General features: G+C 49.0%; 1 protein-coding gene across 1 annotated transcript; it reads left to right on the plus strand.

Moving 5' to 3' along the window:
- Positions 1-21,175: 21,175 nt before the first annotated feature.
- Positions 21,176-22,582, plus strand: LOC119405865 (uncharacterized). The gene has a single exon (XM_037672693.1). The coding sequence runs from the start codon at positions 21,176-21,178 to the stop codon at positions 22,580-22,582; it is 1,407 nt and encodes a 468-aa protein (XP_037528621.1).
- Positions 22,583-26,832: the final 4,250 nt, after the last annotated feature.

Here is a 26,832-nt window from a genome sequence, read left to right on the forward strand (position 1 = left end):
ATTTCATGAGGTTCCTTTCGACCTCGCGGACAAAGAAATTGTTCGAAGTCCGTATAATATGTCCCGAGGAAAAATGGTATGGTTGAAATCAGAGTTAATGGCGATTTGCATCGCCATTAACTATTGCTCCGAAAGATGAAGGTAGTTTTCGTCTGTGCACAGATTGCAGGGCTCTCAACCAGCAAACTAAGTTGATACCATACCCGATGCCTAGGATTGATGGTATCATTGACGAGACCGGTGGTTGCCGTTGCTTTTCACGATTAGACCTTTGCAAAAGCTTCTGGCAGATTCCACTGAAGGAAGACACAAAGAAGTACACGGCGTTTATTACACCGTTTGACTTATATGAATACAACAGGCTTCCGTTCGGATGGAAGAATTCCCCAGCCTGGTTTCAAAAGATCATGAACGAAACCCTGAAGCCGTATTTGGGCATATTCTGCAGTGTTTACATCGACGACATAATTGTTTATTCGAAGACCAAAGAAGACCATCGGGAACACCTGTCCTTAATTTTGCAAGCTCTGAGTGTTGCAAGTCTTAAAGTGAACTTTAAGAAAAGTGCCTTCTTCCAAGAAAAGGTAGTCTTCCTCGGAAGAGTCTTCGACGGGTCCATGAAAAGCACAAAGCAGGAATCCGTTGAGAGAATCTCAAAATTGGTAAAGCCCTATGACATACATTCATTGCGTGTTTTTCTGGGTCTGGCCGGACACTTTCGGTCCTTCAGTAAAGACTATGCTATTAAAACTAGGTGTCTGACACGCTTGACCCAGAAAGGTATACCGTTCCGATGGGATGGCGACTGTGAAAGGGCTTACTCTGACCTTGTGAAGATAATATCGTCGAACACTATACTACGCATACCAGACTTTTCCTTGCCGTTTGTGCTGAATACAGATGCATCACATTATGCGACCGGAGCCGTCCTGTACCAGAAGCTACCAGACTTGAATAACCAAAAGCATTATGTAGTAGGGTATTACAGCTATACACTGAAGCCGGCTGAAGGGAACTACTCGACCACAGAAAAGAAAGCGCTGGCCGTATTGAAAGCTGTGCAGTATTTTCGAACGTACCTAGAGGGTGCAAAATTTACCCTCTTTACAGGCCACCAAACATTGAATCACCTACTCTGTATGACACAACCAAAAAGCCGCACCGCTAGGTGGGTGAATTATCTGCAACAGTTTGACTTCGTGGTGTCACATCGTCCAGGTCCTCTACTCACTGATGCGGATGCGCTGTCCAGGCGTCTGATACCAACCGCAGTTGACAATCCTCTACACAATAATCACACAAAGCTCTGGGAAGGTACCGAAGAAATGAAATTCATTAATGGAAAATATCAGGTGCCAGCAACAATGTTTCCCAAGATTCTGCATCTTTACCACGAATCAGGCGGACATGACGGTTTTTGGCGCACGTACGGCAAACTACTGAAAAGATTTAACAGGCCGGGTATGAAAAATGACATCAGGACCTATATCCGTACATGCGACGAGTGCCAAACGAACAAAGTCAAATACAAGCAGCCCACGGACGTTATGATAACAACATATCCCTCCAGTGTCCCATTCGACGTTGTTCACTTGGACTTCGCGGAGCTCAAAAAGAAAGGGGAAGGGGTCAGGAAGACGCAAGCTTTCCTGCTCGCTATCTATGAGTGCACGAGAATGGTTACGGCCAGGGCAGGAAAGGAAGACGCCAGCAGCACCATGGCTCTACTGAAGGCAGAATGTTTTCGGAATACGAAAACATTAGTTTGCCACAATGGTCCGGCTTTCCGTAGCACAAAGCTACGGAACGACCCCGGAGTGACAATCAAGTTTTGCGCACCATACCACTCAGCTGCTAATGGCCTCGCTGAGCGTGCAATACGCGACGTCAAGCAGTACACGAAGATGTACCCGAACTTTCCTGGTGGTTGGAAGTGCTGCCTCGAAGCCGCTGTGAGGCATCACAACCGTTTTTGCACTAGTGGTCTTGGATGCAGTCCTCTTTTTGCCGCTTCAGAGACCGTACCGGTGATTCCAGCTGACCGCGAACAGGGCCTTCTTGAAAACCTGGTGCTTTTTGAGAAAAATAGAACAGAGAAACAGCAAGGGGCGTACAAAAAGAAAATGAAGAAAAACTTCGACAGCAGACGGAGCAGTCACATACCAGACATACAATCTGGAGACTTCGTCCTGGTGCGGAAAGGAATAAGGAGTTCCAATGATACGTTTTGTGGGCCCTTTCAAGTCATCAAGACGGCTTTGCAACGGGGTATCTTGAAGACCATCTGGTACCTGGGAGTCTCTGGGCACACAGAATGCGCCTCCATCAGCAACATTTTTAAATATTACACCAGGAGGTGTGAACAATGAAGTCTGGGAGAGTGAAGCGGTCTGTGCCTGAAGCATCAACGCGGAGGCATCAGGGAGAAGAAGTGGAAGAGAGATTGAGAACAGGCATAATAAATGGCGGAAGACATCGGTCTCTCTCTAGCTCAATGTCTAACGTTGACTGATGGTTCGCTACAGGTGCAGGTTCCTACACCTGTAGGTTCGATGTAGATATTCTTAAGGTTTTCAAGGAAGTTAGTTCTGGTCTTACCTTCACGTTGGAACTCCCAAAAGACCAACGTCTACAGTTTCTAGATCTAAAATTAGTATTTTCCCATGACCACACGTGTTGGATGTTCTGCCCCAGAACAAAAAAAACACTTTTAAGTTACAACTCATCACATTCTAAAACAGTCAAAGATGGCATTGCGCTTTCCTGCCTCCGTTCAGCGCTCACTAAAACATGTAGCCACCTCATTAGCACTAGCTTCTCCCTTCAGTTAGATAGACTGTTGGGTTCTGCCTTCCCGCCTCAGACTTTGATTGTCCAATGTGAAAAGCTTCTGAAGCAGGTAAAAGAGAAGTTTGTATCACAAAAGAAGGATGAAAACACAAAAAGAAACGTCGCTGTCATTCCCTATGTGCACAAGTTCTCCCACTGTCTAAAAAAAGTTGGTGCCCGCTACGGCGTGCAAGTGGTTTTTAGCGCCCCTAACAGACTTGGAAAGATTTGCGCTGCTGTTCACAATAAACTTGAAAGAAGTTCTACCTCACGAAAAGGGGATTGCATCACGAAGCATCAAAATCAGTTTGTGCCGTGTGCTTCAGGTGTTGTCTACAGCATCCCAGTGACGTGTGGGCGTTGTTACATTGGACAGACGGGCGCTGCCTAAACACCCATCTTAGAGAGCATAAAAATAATCTAAGTAACAATTATGGGTCACATCTAGCTGCCCACTGTAAAGGTTGCAAATGCACGCCTCTTTTTCATAAAACTACTGTTATTCTTAGGCACAGGGATGATGCGGCGCGTGAGGTTATGGAAGCATTCTTCATTAAGAATGCTGGGGAGAGTTGCATCAGCTCTCCTTCAGTGGCGCTATCGCGAACCGAAATTAGTTTTTTGGAGGCGGGGTAGATAGACGCTTTTTGGCTTTGTGTTTTTGTTTTTCTGGTTTTGTTGGCTTACCTTGCTGCTGCCTATCTGGTATTATGACGGTATAGTTTTACCTATCGCTATTTCTTGGTTCTTTCGGTTTTCTTGCCCTTGCGCATGTTAGTATGATCCCCACGTGGCGGCGATAACACAGATCATTTGGGTCACCTTCTGTATGTTTTCTTTTCCTTGGTTCTTCTAATAAATCTGCCAGTTGCGAGTAAGCGCTCGTCTGTGAACTTCTTGTCCTTTGTCCCGTCTTTTGCACTGCTCTAAAATATTATGATTTTCATGTTTCCACCTCTAATTTACATTCGTCATACAGTCGCGTCGCGCAATGCCAATTTTGGTGTATATCAAGCCAGCGAAACGGCGGCGAATCCACCATGAGCGTGGCATGTAAATCATGACATACATGACATGAATGTCATGGTTTTCATGTTACCACCTGTTATTCATGTTCGTCATGTCGAAATTCCTCGTCATAGCAGTTTTCGTATATATCCATTCATTTAAACGGCCGCGAGCGCCCCGAGAACATGTCATGTAAATCATGCCGCACATGACATGCGTGTCATTATTTGCACGTTAGGACCTGTCATTATGTTCGCAGTGAACTCTTGTCACGTCATACCAGTTTTGGTATATATGAAATTAACGGAATGGCCGCAAGAGCCCCAAGGCCGTGGAATGTAAATCATGCTGTTCATGACATGCATTTCATGATTTTCATGTTATGACCTGTCATTTATGTTCGTAATACGGTCATGTTATTCCATGCCAGTTTTGGTATACATCAGATTAACGAAACGGCCAGGAGAGCACAAACTCGTAGGCGGCTAGATGGATAGATGCCATCTCAATTGATCTTAATTCTTTAGACGTTGACTACATTCTCATGTTTCCAACCCTCAAGAAGTTCAGCATCGGTCAGGTCAACCAAGCCAACCTCTGATACAATACCTCGGACAGTGTTCATTGAACTATGCGCAGATACAGTGATAGGGACATCACCAAAAGACTTCAGACTGGACAGTTTTGCATACTGTTCTTTCTCTTGCACTTCAATGAGTAGGTCTCCACGTGCCATATTTATGGCTTTGTAGCCTGGTACAAGTGCATCTACTAAGCATTTTGAGACTAGGAATGGGGACAGTTTTCTAACTGTCTTTTCAGGTTTGTCACTACGGATAACATTATACCGTGAATAGTCGTTGCTTGGTTGAAAAATTTGGTGTTTGCTTCGGTGCACACCCTTTTCAGGGAACGATCATTGGGTATTGGGGGAAAGTGTTTAGCCATAAAAAATCGATTGTGTTCGGCAGCGGTGGCAGCCACCCACCACCGAGCCCAACAAGGGGACGCTGCAAGACATGGAAAAAGGACTTGTGCACGCCAGCTGTGCACCGCCGCTATAACCAGATGTGACGCATCCCAAGGTGGGGTGGAGCACACGAGGTTAACCCTAGCCGCCAAGAAAATTCGATGTGAAATAGAAGAGAGGAGAAGACAGGAAAGATGAAAAGTAGGAGAAAAGACGAAGATGTGAGGACAGAGATAAAGGAAAAGGTGACTGCCGATTTCCCCTAAGTGGGTCAGCCCAGGGGTGCCGTCTACGTAGAGCCGGGGCCAAAGGGGTGTGTTGCCTCTGCCGAGGGGCCTTAAAGGTCCAGTCACCCGGCGTCGGCTCAACCCCCAGTATCCCCTTTTCCCCGGCCATGGCAAAGCCACGCACGGCTAGGCGTGGGTCGGGGCCAAACCCCCCCGTTAGCTCGGGTCCGTGTTGTCGCTACACACCAAACGCCTGCTTGCGCAGATGCCCCTGCGGGGGAGCAGCGTTAGGTCCTTTTCCTTGAGCATTTTCTCCCGCAGCTTGGTGTTGCCTGTGACGCAGACAATCTGGTCTCGCATCAAGGACTCTGTCAAGGGCTCGAAGTTACAGCTGCTTGCCTGTCCTTTGAGGTCATGCACAAAATGCTCAAAGGGTTCGCCTTTTGCTTGTGTTCTTGTCCGCAACAGCTATCTCTCTAAAACCTCATTATGCTGCTCATGGCAATATTCAGTGAACTTCTTTACAACGGTCTCATAATCTTGCTTGCTATCGCCCTCCTCAAAAGAAAAATTGTTCAATGCCTCGAGCGCTTCGTCTCCCGCGAAGCTCAGCAGGAGCGCGGCCTTGACAGCTGGAGTCATGGGTTCGTCCCAGGGTTGCCACTGACTTTCGAGTAAATGTCGCCAAACGACGAGCAGAAAGTCGCCAAAAGTCGCCATTTTTTTACGAATTTCGCCAAAAAAGTCGCCATTCTAGATATGTGTGGCATATTCTAGTAATAAGAATTTCCACTGATGTATAGCCCCGACATTTCTCAATGCCAGGCGCATCGCCCCTTCACCATGGGAGTGCTTGGTGCACCTGGTTCTCCGACTAGCCGCAAAATGTGCGCGGAGGCGCAAGTATGAAAGGATAAAACGCTCATGATATCCTTCCATCCCTGTCCGCTCGTTTCAAAGGTAAAAGTGTGGTAAACCTTAGGCGAAAGCCGCAAAGGCGTTTGTAGACAGCTTTACATCCCCTCATATGAAAAAAAGGATTAACAGGTTTATTGAAAGTAGCAAGACAGAATTCTTACAGGTATCGTTGATTAGTGAGTCTTATACCTTTCAGTGTGAACTAATATGATACCGGACGCCACTGTCCCTTTCATATATAATCCCTTATATCTACCCGCGTCAATCCATTGCGTTATAATTGAACAGGTAGACATTGTAAAATGTTATATAGCAATTGTTTTCATTGCACACGCTCACCGAGAACAGTAGAAAATGCCAGAATAAATAATTTTTTATTGCACGAACACCCGCGTATCCGCCAATATTCGCTAGACGAGCTCGATTAAGGGATACTGCAGCAGTGAATAAGTCGCCAAACTATTCAGAACAGTTGGAGCTTTGGCGGAACAAATGGCCGGAACACACGACCAACCCGCCATCTAGCCCCTTCAGAAGCGAAACTTTAGCGAAGCTCTGTAGCATCTAGATGAATCTAGGTGAATTGAGTTAGAAGCATCTAGATGAATTGAGGAGATACACACGAGTTACAGGACGGACATACAGAACGGCGCGTAATGTGCACCTCAAAAGCCAGAAAAATGCAGAGAATAGTGCCGCTCATTCGTTGAGAAGGCGCTGAGCTTAGGATGCATAACTCAGTGGAGACCTAAGCTGAAAATCGCCAAAAATTCGCCATGTCGCCACTCAGAATTTTAGGTCGCCACGGGCCTCTCAAATTCGCCAATTTGGCGAAAAGTAGCCACCATTGGCAACCCTGGTTCGTCCATTGATGCCATCGCCTCCAAGAACAGCTCGAACTTCTGTTTGTATCTCTCCAAGTTCTTTGCCGTGCTTCCGGATTGCAGCAAGGGTTCTGGTGCCTTGAAAAGTTCCATGTCCTGGCTTTGAATCGCATTCACCGCTTGCTGCTTGCTGTTCGTGGGCCCATTACATGACGCCGCGGAGCGACGCGCCCACTTCCGACACCATGTATCAGTGACGAGTGGAAGCCAGTAACAAAAAGAGCGTTTATTCAGACGACGAATGCGTATATATAGCACGCTATATGATAACAACGTGTGGTCAATATCTATGATTCGTTTCACTGGCAGTGGCGCATGCGCACGCATAGCTTACAAGCATTGTTCGATACAAGAACCATGACAAATGAAAAAGCGTGTTGCGAACGTTGCATCACGGATTGCATGTGCGACATGTTTCAGCAATACGTGACTGCGGAATTTATCCAGCATACATGGTTAAGCTCTCCAAACGTAAATGCAGGCTATGGTTTCGGTTCACGTTCAAACGAACATGAGCGGAAACTTTATTTGTTAACCTAATTTCAGTAAATGACTATGTTTTCTCTTGGCCGCTTGATGACGTAGTTTCAAGATATACATTAGCCTAATTTAAGCTACGTATCACGTAATAGGCAGTCTCAGGATAGGGTACGTAAAGATAGCGTTCGTTAGGCACGTATGCTATTTCCGCCACTTAACGTGAGTACGCAAGGTGATGGCGTACGACGCATGCGCTGTCGCCAGTTTTACAACAGGTGCGCAAAGATAGCGTTTGTTGCGCGCGCAGAGTGTAACATGCGCAGAGGCGACTAACGCTGAGGCAAAGCTTTACGCAGCAATTTTAAAACTTCATAGTGAGAAGTTACGGCATGTTTCATCCGCTTTATTGTATCACTGAAGTTTGTGGATAACAGAATATTTGCAGTGACAGCGTACAGATAGAATCACACTGGTCTAGAGCAGTCGAGCGGCCGGCTGCGGGCTGCAATAGCGCCGCGTACCGGCAGTCGCTGTGTTCTAGATATGTTGTATGCTAGCGCCAAAACCCCGCACGCGGCATGCGAACTTCGGCCTATCTGCGATATCAGCCTATAAATTTGATCATAAGAGATAGTAAGTCATTTATGTTACTTTCTTATCATTATCCTTTCTAGTTTATTGCTTGCTGTCGCTTGTGGAACTACCGCTGCCCGTGATAAGCGAGGATGTGCACCGGAATGCATGCACTGGCTCTGAGAACTACACATGATTCAAGATAAAAGATGGCAATGATTCATCGGCGTCTCAGTGAATGGTGATGTCAACGCCAATTGGCACATGAAGTGATAGACGCAAACGACGACTGACGCGAAGTAAAACGAAGTTTTTACGATTGCTCCACGGCTAACGAAGGAAGAGCGGCTAGCGATCGCAATAATGGGGCGTAAAATGACCCGTAGTGCCATATGTGATGTGACAGGCCGCCCAATGGGAACTGTGAGCAGAGTCTTAAAGGCGTGCCATGACACACGTCATCGAAGACGGAGCCCGTGGTCGCCCTGAAAGGACCACGTCGCCTGAAGAAGACCTACTGATTGCCGCACGCATCGGCAGCAGACCACTTTCTAAGTGCGAATGAGATCAGGGATGTAGCTTAAAAGGACTTGTTGTTGGGCTAGTTGGTCACTTGTCATTTTGAAGAAAACCGGCGCAACTTGGCATTCACTCGAAACACACATCATACTGTAGATATATAGGATGGTCGGTCACGCACAGTTTGTAGTGAGCGCTGTGTGTGGGGTGTGTTCCTGAGTGGATGCGTGTGTGAATGTGAGCGTGTTTCGAGTGAATGCCAAGTTGCGCCGATTTTCTTCAAAAAAAAAAGATCAGGGATGAGCAACGTATTCTATACGTTGCGTTCAGCGTCTTCTCAAGTTGCTGTGCTTTTTCAAAAATGAACAGCTTAAACGCTGCCAGTCTTTCGGCTTCAAAAACGTACGAATCCATTAGGGGAATCGGGTTTCATTTTTTGCTCTTTTATCAGCTATGGTTGCGGCTGTACGCGACAAAGCAGGCAGCCAATAAGCGCAGATCCCGCCCACCCTCGTTCGCGCAGAAATCTACAGGGCGATAACAGAAATGGCTGCAAGCAGTCATGACGCATGCAGGCTTTTGGCGCTTGCATCCAACATATCTCGAACCAAGCGACTGCCGGTAAGCGGCGCTTTTGCAGACCGCAGCAGGCCGCTCGACTGCTCTAGACAAGTGTCACTCTATCTGTGCTAGTTCATGGTATCTTCCACACTACTATCTGCATGTAACGAGACCCTGGGCAACGTCTTCTGTTAGTTGAGAATTTCTGAGCGCATCAGTGTCAAAGACACGTTTCACGAGGAGGAGTTCGGCATTTTTTCTCAATGCTGTGCTTTCTCAGTGCTGCCTTGACTATCTCGATGTGCTTTCGGACTTGTGAGTTATGTTTCCCATTCTCTGTTAACCTCATTTCTTTGTAAAGTCGGCAGCTCTTAGCAGAACCAAAAGGCTCTCTTGCGCGTCTCTTGTGGCCGGTTAAATATAGCCTCCTCGCTCTCTGTTGCCATAAGGTGTTATCGAGTTTTCCACTTTTCGCACCGTCCTATTTTAGGTACTGTAGCATATAACGAAATTATCTTTTCTCCTATATATTGCAGGCGGTACTCGCCCTACATGTTAAGAAACAAAGGCTACACCACCTAAATTATGACTTCGCTCTGAAAACGACCCTCAGGGTCGTTTTCAGAGAGTAAGTGTCTGCCAAGACGACGGCCGAAGCGATGTTCCATCCGCCCCTCTCGCGAGGCAAACCTAACTGTTCGTATTATACCAGGGGGGGTTTTGTATTCCAGAAAAACCTAATAAACTGTGACATGACCTTACGTGAAACGTGGTAGGGCGTAACTAGTGAATTTAACAAAAACCAGTGGCGAACAGTAGGGACGCCCATGAGTAAATATCGGCGTACATAGTACGGGAAATTAAACTCTAGTGCCCTGGTGATCTGCTGTTTTAGATCCTTCACCTCCTCCTCCCAGCTCTCTATGGTTGCTCTACTGGCCCTGTAACCTATTCCTAGGACGCACACGTTATCTACAACGGAGATGCCGTGAAGACATGTTAGCGGGGACCCACGAAGACATGAGGATTTACACTTGTGCACATTAAGTTTTGCTCCGGAGAGCTCAGCATATACAGAAAGAATCTTGAGGACAGCAGCGAGGCTGTCCTCGTCCCTATGGTATATCGTTATGTCGTCAGCATAAGGAGCTACTTTAACTGTACCACTGCCTGGGGTCTGCAACCCGAGGACGCTCGGGTGTTTTTCTACCTGGATCGGGAAAGGTTCTGTCGTTAACGCGAACAACAGGGGCAAAAGGGGACATCCCTGTCTCACGCCTTTCGTCACTGGGAAAGAGGCTACGATTTCGATGTTTATTGTCAGGTCGCTATTAATGTCATTATACAGTTATATTATGAGATATACAAATTGCTTAGGAAAACCAAACGCCAGGAGGGTGACGAATATATACTTATGTTCTACCCTGTCAAATGCGTGTGCCTGGTCCAGGGAGGTGAGCCATCCCCTCGCTTGTCTCTGTCTCGTGTATTCTATAATATCCCTGTTAAGCATGTTCAGGGTTTGGACATTACGACCCACCACTGAGCATGACTGCCAAGATGTGATAAGCGAGGGCATGAAGCCCTGTAGGCGCAGGGTTAAAACGGTCGTCAACATTTTGTAATCTGTCCCTAGTAAGGTAATCGGGCGCCAATTACGGGGTTCATCGAGGTATTCTTGCGTCTTCGGAAGCAGGATGATCCTGCCGCTCTTGAACGACGGTGGAAGCGTGTGCCTGCTCGTGAAGACGTTCAAAACCTCACGCAGGGTGGGTCCTATGACGTCCCAAAATGCATTGTAAAATCCAATAGTTAGGCCATCGCTTCCCGGTGCGGAACCTCTGTGGAGGTGACGCATTGCCATCGTAAGCTCCTCCAAGGTTATGGGAGCAACAAACTGCAATACTCTTCGGGGGAGAGTTGTGGGAGGTTACCTAGAAACGAATGATTGAGTAGCGAGTCCAAGTGTAGTTGTAATTCACGCGTCCCCCTACTTTCAAAATGTGCACAAAGCCTAGCTATGCCCTGTCTTCGCAAGTTACCGCGGTTTTCCATCTCACCGACTCTGATGCTGTTGACGTAGTTAAGTACCTACGGGTGAGAACTAGGCATATGTCTGGCCTGGTAGGAGCTAGCCGTGGCGGACGACAGCGTCTTCAGTACTGCTAATCTTAATTTCAAGTCATTAGCATAAGTCTCCATGAGTAGAGAGGTGGGTTCCCCTCTTTCGACTATTCGGATACGCTGGAGCGTTGCTCTCACCAGACCAGAGTAACGGTGTTTCAACTTTTCCCCCTCGTCCGTACAGATTTCTCGCCATGCCTGCTTGAGACCGTCCTAACTACGGTCGTTTATAGAGGCTGCCAAACGGTTGCGTAAACTGGCCCTCGCCGTCTCGTAACTAAAGAGTCGATTGTCTTCTCGACACGAGTGGCGGTAAGGCGACCTGTCTTTAACCTTCAGAGACACTACGACCGACCTGTGGTCGGAGATGCCCAGAGCGTACAACGGAGGGTCGACCGCCTGGCAGTCCACGACTGCTGTCTGCACTGACGGTGTCACATACACACGGTCTACGCGAGCCTGCGTACCGGTACGCGACCAAGTATGCTGGAAGGTCTGCCCATGACGTAGTACGTAGGCGTCTAGTAGGTTAAACTGTTCTACTATTTTTCTTAACTCTGGACTATATATGTCTTTTTTCTACCCGGGCCTATTCTATCATTCAAATTCTTCAAAACACAGTTAAAGTCTCCTATTAAAACTAAATGCTTCCTTTCCAGGAGCATCGGGTTTCGTTGCCTGTAAAAGCCTGCCATGGCTTGACTTTTAACTGGCGCATATATACTAACGAGCCTAAACTGTTCGGACTGAAACTCGAAGTCAAATGCCACCATTTGGCCATCTGGGTCGAAGGTGCAGTGACCCCCGTTGAGGATAGACCAGTCGAATACTATTATGGCTGTGCCACACGCTTGTTGCGTGGGGAATGAGAAAAAACCGCGAGCAGAGAACTGCTTTTCAAGTTCCCTGGCTTTGCTTAAAGAATTTATGTTCGTCTCCTGCAGGCATAAGATGTTGCACTGCAGTTTTCTGGCTGTTCTAACTACTAAATTTTGCTTCTGTTGGGTACTGCGGCCCCGGACGTTCCACGTAACTATTTTAAGATACTTTTACTAAACAAGAAAAGACATGGCAATTTTTTTTCTCCGGCTGCCTCTAGTTTATGTGCCCAAGCTATTCTAAAAATCCAGTAAACACAACAAGATTACCAAATGGCATATTCTTCACTAAGTCGTACAGAAACACTTGAAAACGGTTGAACTGTGCGTACAACCCAAAGAAGCTAAATTTTTTAGAGCGGCAAGTGACACACTCACAGTTTACAGTAGGCCCTCGTCAACATCTGGTAGGGCAGGACTAGACACGGTCCTTGTGAGCCGTCGTGCGTAGAGTACCTATATGCTGGCGAGAATATCCTATTCTCAAAATAAAACAAGACATAACAATAAAACACTCATGTGTTTGGGCTATATGCCACTCACTATATGGCTGCCCGGCTATAGACATAAAGACAAAATTGCGCATATTGCGCTCGCAAATCACCATCGTTTGCCTCCCTCGAGACAAAAGAAGAAAAAAAAAAACAATGTCAAGTGCCAAGTGTCGGGAACTCGTCGATTCTATCGCAGCTACCGGGACGTTAACCTTATGATGCAGTGACATGATCAAAATGCAGCTTGCACTAGGAAATGCACACTAAACTTGTGCGCAGCAGAATTGGCGAACTGCCTATCGTCAGCACCGCTCCGGCGCATGGGACGTGGGATGCATCTGACATTTTCACTTTGCGTGACACAAGAAAAAGTTCATTAAATTGATCTCAGTGCACGGCTGAGCGATGGACTGTGTGACAAATTGTCACTGCGCGAAAAAAGAAAGAGAAAAAAAAACCCGGCGTCCATATGGCGTGTAGTTCGCTTTGCTCAGTGTTAGGTTTTGGCCGCTCATAAGTCGATTGTGCAGACGGGATGGCGCGGCACTGTACGTCGTACAAAGCTTCTTTCTCGGCTCTCTCGGCATGGTCTTTGACTGTGCAATTATCAACGAAAGCAAACTGCAGGGAGCAGCTCGCTCCCACAATGCCCCCAGGGGTTCCGGGTACGCGACCGTTCTCGGAGGTCGGCTCTTCGGTATTACAGCCCGAACGTGTGGGAAAATGTGGAGGGCAAAGATCTCCTGCTCTATGTTGTCGCTCGAGGCGACAGCATGCTTGACCACAATGACCGACATGCGCTTTGGGCGCGCCGACGGCAAGGCAAGGGGAGTCACAACAATGCGCGGTCCTAATGCGGGAAACGCGAGGACACGCAAATTGTCTTTCAGGAACCGTCTTGACTACCGTCACCGGGGGTTCGACTCGATGAGCGTGAGAAACGGCGCGAATGCCTAAAGGTGTGCGATACAGATGTATTGCAACCGTGGGAACTCCTGAGAGCGTGGGGTAAAGAGAGAGCCATGATGGGAAAGAGTGCCAAAACGCCTGTCTGCACTGTAATGACACTGCTGTCGAGATTAAGGACAGCCCGGTAGGGAGTGGCTTAATCTGAGAATGAACGGATTGGATAAGGGAATGTCGAGGCGGACCAGCAGTGGCCACCTCCCCCTTTTTCTTCGTTACCGCAAGGTACTTAAGACTGGACGGAATTCGTTTCCCTTCAGTCTAGGCTGTAATCACTTAACTGATCGATCAGTAAGACTCCGTACGATGCAACTTCTGTCTGGGCCGTAACCACTCGGTGGTCGAACAGTGAGACTCGGTTCTTCGTATGTAGTAACAGTATTCTAGGCTCTAACTTAAGAAAAGTTAAGTAGAAGAGTAAGATGCTGTTGATGTCTATGTTATCATCAGTGTGCTTCGGCAAGATGTACATATGACTGTAAATATTTCGCTGCAATATACCTTCAAGTTTTCATTACCTCCAACCTGCCTCCTGCTTCATCGACGTCGATCATCTCCTTGACGGGACTTCAATCCACACCAAGGAGAAAACGAACAAGAAAAAAAAAACATAACTCTCAGTATCATGGGCACGCTGCCGTACCAGTTCTGGCAGATAACTTTGTAGCGGCATTGCTCAGCTGTGCACTCACAGCACACATTTTGCGGAAGGGTGGGCGCATGAAGCCCGTCATGCTCCCTGATGACTAGATAAAGGTATATCTAATGACAGTGAATATAATAATGCAATAAATACGTTGCACAATTTCAGACAAATGCAAAAAAAATACCACGCGCACAGAGTGAGCCGATGGGAACTTTGCCGGCTATCTATAAACCGACAGAAAAACCGGCACACTCGAGGCGCGAACAGTGAGGTACATTTCTACGGCATCTGAACCGCAAAAGACAATTCTTTGTTTGAAAAAAAAGAAAAAAACAGGGAAGGGGATCGGACATGTTCACGGACAGCACTGTAAGGCTCATTCAGAGAACTAAACTGTTCCGGCGCGCCTTGCGACTCTATTGTCTGGATATATCCTGATACATTACGTGGTCTAACACTGCTGACCTACGACAGCTATTGCAAAGTCAATGGGGCTCACGTGCCCGCGTCTTTTCTGGAAATGTTCAGCCAGTCTGCGGTGTCTCGTTGACGAGGGTGGCCGTGGAAACACATGATGGCGGGGAAAGCATGGAAAGCATTCACCTAATAAAAAAATGTCGCTGTCTGTGTCCATGTCGTCTGCCACCGGTTTCTTGCTTGGATGTTGCTTTGACGTCGCCTGCTCGTGTTCTCTCCCCGCCGTGCGGCCTCGCAGACGCCCTGCGACGTCACGTCGCACCTTTTTGGTGCTGCGTTCAGGGCGCCCGCCGTCAGCTTTGTGCGCACCCGGGCCCGAGGGCCTGAGTGACTGGGAGAGAATTCCTCCGTGGGCGGCGTCGGAGTCGCCGCTTCGGCTGTTCCGCCCTCGGCCGACGCCTGTCGGCATCGACAACGGTTGCTACTGAGTGTGCCATGGAGTCTGGGAGTTTCGGTGCGCGCTCGTTAATAACGAGCTCGCAGGGCTCAAGCTCGTCTGACGACGATGTTGCTATTGTTTTCTGCGCTTCCACCGCAGCTGTCGCCATCTTGTCTTTTCGGCTCGGCTTCCCTTCCGCTTCGCCATGTTGGACGCCATGTTGAGCTCCCTCCCGGTCGCGCTGCTGCGTGGCGCCGCCATATTGTGACGCGGACTCGGACAGCGGTTGTTGCCGACTGGAAATGGACAATTTGGGTTGCTTCGGCGCGTCTTCTCCTCCTGGCGCCTTCACGGACTTTTCTTGTTCGACTGAGCTGTTTGGGTGCTTGTCGTTCGCTGACTGCAGGACGTCGCGGCTGTGCGACGCGTCGTCATCGTCTCCTTTCTTGTTCCGCCAGGCGCTTTGCGCCGCGGTACTGTCTGCGGCCCCGTCTTCCCCTTGAGGCCCAGTTTCCGCTCTCCTTGCGACCCTTTGCACGCCGCGGAGCGGTCTTCCTTCCCGTCGCCTGGCCCTTCCTCGACGCCGCTCTCCCTGACGACCATGTCGTCCACGCTGGCCCAAGTGACTGCGCTCGCGGAGTCGTCGTCGCCTCTCCCGCGTTTGACGCCTTGCTCCTTGTGTTTCCCTCACTCACCACTGTCTACGGCCCTTTCTCCCTCGGCGGCGGCGTAGCTTGGTTCGGCTCAGCATGGCTGCCTTCCTCCTCCTGCCTCTCTTCACTGCGCTGACTGCGCATGCCTGCTAGTGTCTGCGCATCTGCTTGTCTGGCTTCTTGCTGCTCCGCCGGTGCCGTAATGGGCGCGAGCGTTTTCTCCGGGATAACGTTCGGTTCCGGCCCGTCCTCATTCGGCTTCAGTCGCTTTGCTGGGTGCAGGGTGGTTAGTCTGCACTGCGTCTGGCCGGCAGCCGGTGCCGCGCCGAGTGTCGGGAACTCGTCGACGTCCATCGCTGCCGCCATACTGTACGTCTTTCTCGCGGTGAATTCGACGCTGGCGTGGGCTCCGCCGCAACGTCGGCACGGTTCTGTCCAGGTATCCGTGCGGTGCCCGAAGACTCCGCACCTGGCGCAGTGCGAGGTGTCACATTGCGCCTTAAAGGGCCCCTCACCAGGCCACGTAGCAAATTTTAGTTAGACGCTGGAAGTTGTTGTGTGCCGAATGAAGAGCAGTATGCCGCAAGAATTTTTCATATCGGTTCATTACGAGCTGAGAAAAACAATAATTTGTAGCGGCGCGAAACCATGATGCGAGGAGGCGAGTTTCAAACCCTTGCCACTCGCCCCGTGTAGCCTTAGCAAGCCAAATCCCTTCCCTGCCCTCTTCACTTGACACATACGCATGGACACGTCATGCGCATGCATGGTCACGTGCGCATGACGTGCCCGAGCCAGCCCGAGCACGCGAGCGGCGTTGCACGGCCGCTACCTTTGTTTTTATGTAGCGGCCGTGGGCGTTTTGTCGGCGTTCTCTGTGATGTACTGCCTGTTTCTGCGGGACGAGCATGAAAGTTGAGACATTTGTACGGGCACGAGAGTGGCGGTATCATGAGCCAGTACCGCATTAACGTTTACTTGGCGCGGTAGAATAAATGAGCATAATGAGTGCTCGAACGCGCCAGCACATTACTTTCGTTTCCAGGGCTGGCGTCTGCTCGATGCGCTAACCGCGGGGGCACGAACGCACGGGAAAGGGAGGCACATTAGCCCCGCATCTCGCTGCAATTCACGAAAAAAAAATGAAAAAGACGCACAAATTCCCTTTGTGTGTCTCATTATTTCTCTCAAGTTTTATTAATCTGTTCAAGCAATAAATTACAGAAACTACACATGTCGTGTCAAATAATTATCGCAGCGTCACGTGCTACTGTTGGCGACGTCAGAGCACAGTCGTCTACGTAGAGGAGCGACATCACAGCACTACCATCTACGTAAGGCCATTTTCTCATGTACGTCATCCCCTCATTCTCTAAAGCGCGCGTCCGCGAGAGGAAGGGCAATCAGCGTTCACCTTGAAATTTGACCCATTTTCGCGGCGCGTAGCGTTGCAAATTTTGGCAGAAGTGATCGTGAACGCTCAGTGTATGCATTGCGCTCGTTAGCTCAAAATTGTCAAACCTGGTGAGGGGCCCTTTAAAGTGACCCTCTAGGTTGCAGCGGCGGCAAAGGCGACGCACACCGCGATACTCGCGGTGTCGCTCTGTGGCCTCCAACTCGCGCGAATTTCGGAAGTGGGTCTTGCTGCCGCATGTCCATTTCGATGCGCCTGGTTCCTGTAGGAATCCTGAGGCGGTCTTTATACCTGGCCTCCTCAATTCTCAGCGTGGTTCCATAGGTCGTCACAGGCATCAAGCCTGTGACGACCTCGTTGTCGGGCACGTAGCAAGGCAGGTACAGACACGTGACACTTGCCGCCTGTCTTGCCACCGGTACTAGGGGGACTGTTCTGGTTCCAAGGTGGAGACCGCCAGTTTCCAATAGGGTTTGGACTGCTTCAATTGAGTTCGCCGACTTGAAAGTCGAAACCTCCGTGGTGTTGGACACTGTATATTTCCTGGATGCCGACCAGACCTTCCATGGCATCAATCACCTCGTCCACCGTCGTCCCCGGCGGAGTGCGGACATTGAAGAAATGTTACTTCGGTGGCGGTATGATGATGACCCGCGTGCCGCACTCGCGCGGGCACTTGCTGGAAAAAACTAGTTCTGGCGGCAGAGGATCCTGGAACGAAGAAAAGATTCGTGCGTGGACGCAGAAATTTTGGTTTGTCTACCTGTCACCCGATTCAGCCACCTGGCCAGAGTTGAATGACTTGCCGAAGGGGCAGCCATCTTGTACTGCTGACTAAGTTCGTACTTAAGTACATTGTCGATCAAAAAGCAAACATTACGCATATCTGAGGCGCAACATCACTAGATAAGTATGAGGTGGTGTGTTCCTTTAATAGAAAATGCATAGATACGTAATTCTAAAGACCCTAGTTTCTAAAGCTGCGCTGACAATGCGGCTGCGCTGAAAATACGACGCAGTGCACGCAGACGAACGCCCTCTACCACGGAGAAAGGAAAGAACCTCCTCCGTGCCCTCTGCATAACATGGCCTCTGAGATGGCGGGCGCGAAATCCGCCGCGCGCCCGCCATCTCGGAGGCCATGTGCACAAACTCGTGTTTCCCGACGTGTTGCCAGATGACGCCCACATCTCACGCAGCGCCAATCTATCGTCTTTCGGCGACAAGCACGCCGATACGCGGCCAATTTCTGTCCTGCTGTGTACAGCATTCCTCCCGGTAGCTGCTGCTTGCCGGCTCCAGAAGCAGGTTTTGAGGAGAGGGTTTCTGCCTCTCTGGGTGCCTTTGCGACGAGGCCGAGGTCGGTAGCACGGCCAACAAACGCCAACGGAACGCGGTCGCGCAAGTGCTCCGGCTTCGCATCGCCTCATGGTCCCCTTTAGCGCGAGCTGGTGTAATTTTTTGTGCTACAATTGGTTTAGTTATGCTTTTATTGCGATAACAATTATATGGACAGTCTCGGCTGGTTTTTGCCGTCGCCGCCGTGATGCTGCGTATATATATATAAGTATATATATATATATATATATATATATATATATATATATATATATATATATATATAAAAGTCCCAAAGAAAAATAATTCCGACAGAAGTTTCCGAAGCGCGGAATCGAACCAGCGCCTTCTCGATCCGCAGCGCGTGGCTCTAAACACTATGCCACAAAGCGCAGATCGTCCGGGTGGCTAACGGCAAGCGTTATATACACATCCTTTACCGCAGTACTCAGAGACGGTAGCGCTTATAAGCGTTTCTTCATTACCAGCGAGATGGTGCTAGGAGCGCAGCGGGCGCACTTAAAAGCGTCGGCCAGCTCGCCCCGCTCCTGCGAACGCTGCTTCTCTTCGCCCTAGATGGCGTGGTCCCATTCGTGCGCTTATCCGAGGAATGAAGTTCAGTAGGGTTGAGAGTTGGGCTAGTTGGTGAGATATCCTTTTAATGTATGGTGTAGTAGCGCAAATTCGACGGGGACAAAGAGGACAAGAAGCAAGATAGATAGATAGATAGATAGATAGATAGATAGATAGATAGATAGATAGATAGATAGATAGATAGATAGATAGATAGATAGATAGATAGATAGATAGATAGATAGATAGATAGATAGATAGATAGATAGATACGCTCAAACTCGCAGAAGTTCGCTAATAAATGCTTCGCATTTAAAATACACACGAGATTATGCGTATGAACACTATGCTAACCTATAAAAAAGAACAGCACGCCAGATATGAACAAACGATGGATATAACACGATTAAGAAAGTCCCCACGGGAGAGAGGAAAGCCGTCGATCTCGGCGGTTATCTAGTTTTCGTGCCGCGTCGAAGGTCCGAGCTGGTGGGCTCCGAGCTGCTGCTTCGCTGTCTTACGCCGCTGGTCGAGGTTGGGCAGGTACTCAACTTAAACGCCGCCGATGATTTCACGAACTCGAGCCGCGGGCTCGACTACAACGTCAGGCTGCCGGCCACCGTTTGGCCTAACCTCCAACACCCCGTCCACACGCTTCCACGGTTCAATGCACTCTGTCCACCACCGCGGCACCTCCACCGCTCCATCGTACCTTGCCTGTCGTCCGCCACGGAACAGGTCTTCTGGTGCACGGAAAAGCAGTATATTCCCCCACAACCGGGAGCGCATTTTGTGACAATATTGTCGCGCTTCATTTGCCCGACATGAAAAGAACCATTAAAGAGCCCCTCACCAGGTGACATAACAAATTTTAGTTAGACATTGGAGGTTGTTTCGAGCCCACTAAAGAGCAGTATGCCACAAGAATATTTCTAATCGGTCCGTTAGAAGCTGAGAAAAACAAAATTACACCATCTCCCGCTAAAGGGGACCATGAGGCGATGCGAAGCCGGAGCACTTGCACGATCGCGTTCCGTTGGCGTTCGTTGGGCATGCTACCGACCTCGTGTCGTGGAACGCGAAGAGGGACGCTACGCGCGTCGTGTCTTCCATCTAGCCTGGCCGTTAATTCTCACAGGGCGAGCGGGGAACGCGGTCGACAGGCGGGCGAGAGGGGGGCAGCGTAGGAGAGGAGAGAGAAGGGGAAGGGACGCGCATGCGCTCGAGCTCATCGCGGCGTTGTGCAGGAGAGAATTTCGGCATGTCTAGCCCGCGTTTCAGAGGAAGAGTGGAAAGGGGGACGGGAGAGGGGAAGTGGAGAGGGGGAAGGGAAGAGGGAAAGTGGAGAGGGAAAGTAGAGAGGGGAAGGGGAGAGGGTGAGTGGGGAGGGGTAAGGGGGATGATGAGGGGAGTGGAGAGGAGGTATGTGGAGAGGGTATGCGCATGCGCAGTGAGGGTGGTCACGCCGCACACCACCACCACCGGATTGAGCTCGACCTTAAGATACTTCGCATCTATAGTCGGGTACAACTTTAGAAAAAAGGAGAGGCCCCGCCCATATGACCGAAGCGCGGCAGCCGATTGCCTCCGCGGCAAAGAAATAGTGCCGCTTTAAAAAAATTGTGGTTCTAAATCGCGTAATTCCCGGTACGTATAATACTTTCGTACCTTGATGACTGGTTTCATAGAGCTGTCGTGATGGGAATGCAACAGCACATGCCGGATTGCGAGAGAAAAATAACCCCGTGCCTTCTACAACGCTGCGCGTCGTCTGCTCTCTAAATTCGTTGCAAGGGACGAAAGTAGAAAGGGCAGCGCTGCATGGTTTTTGCGCTCGTTTACATGTACACGGATAATTTACTACTCGTTTCCCGAGCCTAAAATTAATCAGTTGTTGTTTAACAAATACTTAAAGGCACAATGCACTTATCGAAACCATTACAAACCTGGGGCGAGAAGACGACCGAGGCAGGAAAGGTAAAAGAAAGCTTCGTTCATCGTTTTAAATAAATACATGGATGCTTGTCTCCTGGTTTTAAATAGCAAAATATTTCTGCTTTTTTTAGTTTTATGCTTCCACAAACTTATTTTCAAGAATGTGATGCATCTTATTTTCTTTTTCTTTCACGTTTTTTTTTCTTTTTGCAAACCTGCGATCTCACGAGATTTCGCACGGCGTTCAGCGCGAGATTTCCGCCATGGAGCCCAGCGAGGTGACATCGCAAAGCGATTCTTTGTTGCCGAACGAGCCTTGTGTTGCCTCGATGTCCACACCACCAAGGAGCGTCGGCAAGAACAAGAGCGGCCACATCCTCAACAGCGATTCACATAACATGATCTTCCACTGCTACACGTACTGGCGCAACAGGGAGCCCGAACGCAGCGTGGAGGACACGAGCAAGTTTGTCGCCGAGATGCTCGGTGTCAGCGAAAGCACAGTCTTCAAGGTGAGGAGAGAGGCCAAGGCTTCGTCTTCTTCGGGCGGCAATCTCTCGACGCCCTCGCGAAAGCGCCCACGAAATGCGAAGAGAAGACGCAGCACGAAATATGACAGCTTCACGTTGTGCGCGCTGAGGTCATGTGTGCACGATTTCTTTCGCCGCAACGAGATACCGACGGTCGAGAAGATAACCAACGAGTTCTCGAACCGTATGGATCTCCCGTCACTGAAGCGCTGTACTGTGCGGCGCCTGCTTGCCGAGATCGGCTTCAAGTACGAGAAGAGGTGCCGCAACTCGCCGCTTATCGACCGTGACGACATCGTCGAGTGGCGGAATCGCTACCTTCGTGACGTGGAGCGCTACCGGGCGGAAGGCCGAAAGAGCTTCTTCCTGGACGAGACATGGGTGACGGCGGGACACACTCAGTTCATCGTATGGACAGACACCGTGGTGCAGAAGCGCGGACGCCTGTACGCTCGCGCAAATGGCCTTTCAACGGGTCTGAAACAACCCTCTGGGAAAGGCCAGCGCCTGATCGTCACGCACATCGGCACTGAAGATGGGTTCGTAGACGGCTGCTTGGATGTATTCCGAGGGCGAAAAACAGGCGATTACCACAAAGAAATGGACGGCAATCGCTTCGAGGGATGGTTCGGCGACGTGCTGCAGAAGTTGCCAGCTGGTAGTGTCATTGTTTTGGACAATGCACCTTACCACTCCCGGCGAGAAGAGAAATTGCCGACGACGTCCTGGAAGAAGGAAAACATACAAGAGTGGCTGAATAGCAAGGACATCGCCTACAGCGCGACGTTAGTGAAGAGGCAGCTGCTTGAGTTGGTGGCATCTGTGAAGCCACGCTTTCTCAGCTACATCATAGACAACGCAGCTGCAAGGGCCGGTTGCGTTGTGCTCAGGCTCCCGCCGTACCACTGCGAATTCAATCCCATTGAGCTCGTGTGGGCAAAGGTGAAAAATGGTATCGCTGCGGACAACCGAGACTTTAAGCTGTGCACTGTTGAAGACATCTTGAGGGAAAAAATCAAGAACGTAACGGCGGAAGACTGGAGGAAGAACATCCGGCATGTGATGGAACTGGAGGCTAAGTTCCGAGTTGACACGTCTGGAAGTGACCATGTCCAGCCCATCGTCATCCAACTGGGGGAAGATGACACTGAAGAAAACGACTCTGACTGCGAGCTGTCCGGCATTGAGCCCCTCGAGGAAGCTTAACGGCTACCTATTAATTAAATAACAGCCCTTATCAGGGCTACCTAAATGTTGCCGGTGGGGATGTTGTGTTCAGTCATCCAACCCGTGACCCCTCAAATAAGTAGGCAGTTCATTTGATGGCGTATTCCTTTTAATGGAAGTTCAATTCTGAAAGAGCAACGTCCTGCACACATTTTGCTCAGTTTAACTACTGGCATGGAAACATGCTGAAATGCTAGCAAATCGAAATGCAAACATAATTATTAACCCTGAAAAACCATGTGGCGCCCAAGATCCTCATCCAGGCAGCCACTTTCCAGCTTGACAGGCCCGTTGATGAGATAGCTGCAGTCAGCGCGAAATTGACAACCACTGTTAACAGCTTGCACGCCACAGCACATTAATGTGGTTTCATTGTTTGGGTATCTAGCTCATGCAAATAAGGAACAATTATAAAACATCATTACTTTAGTGAAGCCCAAACTGCTCATTCGTGCAGCCATTGCCATGTTGTGGCGCCCTATGGTGAAGTAGCAGCAGCCGAGGCGAAGTTGACTGCCAATGTTGGCAGGGCGTATGTTGAAACGAAAACAAAAGTGGCTACGTTGGAACCACCGAGAAGCTTTACATGCCCCTAAAGGCCAATCAATGCAGCCAAGCAATAATAGGGACACACCGTCGGCCCAGTTTACTCCGTAGCATAGTCACTGTTAATTTCACTAAGCCGCTTCAAAAAATAATATCAAAGCAAGCCCGGTGCCGTGCCCCTGCTGCCCATTTCCAGGTAGTTGTGGCACCCTTAGTGTTCTTTATAGCCTGTTCAGATGAATAATGCCAATGCAAGCACTGCGAGAAGCAATTGTAAGCTTCAGGTCTGCCGAGGCAGTCATGTTGGAGCCATCGACAAGCTTTACATGACCCTAAAGGCCAATAAATGCAGCCAAGCAATAACAGGAACACACCGTTCGCTCAGTTTACTCTACAGCACAGTCACTGTTAATTTCATTAAGCCACTTTAACACATAATAGCAATGCAAGCCCAGTGGAGTGCTCCTGTTGCCCGTTTCCAGGTAGTTGTACCGCTCCTATTGTTGTTGACAGCCTGTTGAGATGAATAATGCCAATGTGAGAAGGCCCAATGTAATCATTGAGGCAGCAGCCACCGTCGAGCTTGAGGGGCCGAGTGGTCAAATAACGATAGTCAGGGCACGCTTGAAAGACACCGTTAGCAGTCTTGCACTACAAACCACAGTCACGTCATAGCCATTGTTGGTAAAATAGCAGTAGTCAACTCCAAATTGAGAGCAACTGTTAGCAGCTCGCATGCCAAAGCACAGTCATGTGGTTGCACTGTTTATTTTGGTTATCTGGCTGAGGCAAGTAATGAAAATAAGAACAATTATAAAACATAATTTGCTTAGTGACGTCCATAATACTCATTTCGGCAGGCACCGTTGATCTTTACGGGCCCCATGGTACTTAATTGCAGTAATTGGGCGTACGCTTGAAAGGCACTGTTAGCATTCTGCACTTCAAATCATATAAATGTAGTAGCCATTGTTTAATTTGTTTATCTGACTGGACAAGTAATGCAAACACAAGCACAATTATTAACCCTGAATAACTCTGCTAGCATTTTCTGCTTTTTTTTGGCACTGAAAAATGCCGAGTAAAGTTAGATGTTTTACTGAGGTACTTTGGCCATCGAACAAGCCCTAGGCAAAGTGACAGTCAGATTCAGACAATGAAATTGGTGAAGTAATAAATGGTGAAAGTTGCAAAAGCTCTCGGTACACTACTTTACTGTGCTCCATTCACTGAAAAATGCCTTTATAACGATGATAGCGTCAGACAGGAAATGACAGCCCACTGCACAATATTATTCGTATTGAAAATGTGTACCACCATATGTGATGGGCAGAGAAACCTGTTTACGAAGACTGGAAGCATGAAAAATGCAACAACATCGCAAGGTGCCGTTTCACAATATGGCACCCTTTCATGTCCACTTCTGAAGAGCTGCCGCATGCACTGATGCATAAACACATGAACAAGGGTAAGAAGTGAAATTAGTGGGCAATCCACGGGATTCTTTTAAGATAATGTAGCTCTGTAAGCTTCTTTGTTGTCGCAGCTGATAGACCTATCTTTTTTTGCAAGTTGGTTAGTCACATTGTGGCAACAACACAAGAAGCAAGGACAGAAAAATAGGAGAAAACAAAGCAAATAGGCAGACTGAGAAGACAAGGTGGACGAGAGAGAAAGGCTTTAGTGAAGTCGAAGAGGTCAGTCGCGCTATTCAGAGGACTTGGTGCTTTGAATGAGATGACTATGAGTTTAGGAAATTCTGAAAAAGAAAAGACGCAGCTGAAAGACAATTTACAAAAACAAACGCTAACATAAAATAAAAAGACAGAAAAAGGAATGAACACAAGCACGCACAGAAGCACGTACATATTTACACATGCGCACAAACGTAAGCGCGAGAACTAAGAAAATCTCAAATATAAAGGAATGGGGGAGATAAAAAATATAAACAAACGCCAGAAAAAACGCACACACATTTACAGACAGGTGTGCGTAGAGGTATCATGAGTCGGTTCACAAGCTGATATATGTCCACGTTGTCAAATGTTTTTTTTTTTCGTTTTTTGCACCGTTGCCTGAGCGGTAATAGGAATTTTTAGTGGCAACATATCACGAGAATGGAAAAGCAGCTCAGAGCTTTGTCATGGGAAAGCATAGCGAGCTCTGGCAGCACACCTTATACGTGATTGTGTCACAGCTGGCGCGCGGTGAGCAATGAGAACCACAGAACGATGCGAATTTACGCCAAGTTCCCTTTTGAAGGCAGCGGTTTAACGGTCATAATTGGTTCGACTTGGTTCTGGGGCGAACAAACATCTGACCGTTGCTAATTCAACCACATTCCCTCAAGCAGCGCGTGTTAGGAGAGCAATCAATCGACGTTGCTACACAATACAGGAACAACGCAGCCATACCCTCGGCTATCTTATAACACTGCTGCTAACAATCGTTCGCGCTGAGCTGGCAGAAACGAATTTTTGCGTGGGAGGTCGCTTCCACAAATGTATTCCGTTGATGAACTCATAGGTTTGTTCCATCCGCGTACACTTTTCTCATTTCTCCTGAGAATGCTTCTGCTCGATCACCTCACCACGTCTGACGGAAAACACAGCGACACGGTACACGAGCACACCCACCGCTCACAGTAGGCACCACACAGCGCACTTTGGCAAGCTTCCCTCGTCATAACTTCACTTCGGAGCAAAACAAAACACCATGGAACGAACACACACTATGTTTGCTTGCAGCGGTGTGTCGCCGCCGCGTCCCATTTTTCAGACGAAACGAAGCGCAGCGTCACCGATGCTCGGTGCAGTCTTCCTTCGCCGGATAATGGCTCAGAACAAACACACGCAGTACAAATGGTGCATCGTAAGCTCGCAATATTATTTCCGGCATGACAGGCCACCAAAAACAGCTTAGGAATTCACTCTGACGAGGCATGCTCACAGCTGACGCGACTCGGCCGAGTTCGAAGCGCGGGCGGCCATCTTCTCCTTGAGCGGAGTCACCGGCCGTCCGGCTCGTGACGTCAGTCTAGAGCGCGCGCCCATTGGTGGAAGCGCGTGTGCATCCGCCTTTGAGGTGCAAATGCCGCTTTTTTCTAAAGTTGTACCCGACTATAATAACTTGTAGCGGCGCGAACCCATGATGCGAGGAGGCGAGCTGCAAACCCTTGCCGCTCGCCCCGTGTAGCCTTCGCAAGCCAAATCCCTTCCCTGCCCTCTTCGACACGCGAGTAGGAGGATCACATAACGCATACACATGAACACGTTATGCGCACACAATGCCACGAGCGCATGACGTGCCCGAACCAGCCCGAGCTTCTGAGACGTGAGCGGTGTTGTGGCGGCGTTCTTAGCGCTTCATCACTGCAAGTTATGCCGAATGCGCCCACGCCGATCACTTGGCTTTCAACCTATTACTGAGCACGAAAGCTGCGACATTTGTACGGACGCGAGACTAGCGTTATGCCGCATGATTATCTAGTTAGACGCGGGAGGATAAATGAGCCTAATACGCGCTGCAACGCGGTAGAAAATTAGTTTCGTTGTAAAGGATGGCGTCTGCACGACGCACAAAGCGTGAGAACACGCATGCGTGCGAAACGGAGGTAGATTAGTCTCGAATCTCGCTGCGATTCACTTTAAAATTAAAAAAGAGAACGCAGACATTCCGTTCGT

Source organism: Rhipicephalus sanguineus, chromosome 9, assembly GCF_013339695.2.
Source record: "Rhipicephalus sanguineus isolate Rsan-2018 chromosome 9, BIME_Rsan_1.4, whole genome shotgun sequence".
Taxonomy (NCBI): domain Eukaryota; kingdom Metazoa; phylum Arthropoda; class Arachnida; order Ixodida; family Ixodidae; genus Rhipicephalus; species Rhipicephalus sanguineus.

Excerpts from the sequence above, each read along its gene's own strand:
- LOC119405865 (XM_037672693.1), top strand. The coding sequence starts at position 21,176 with ATGTCCACACCACCAAGGAGCGTCGGCAAGAACAAGAGCGGCCACATC.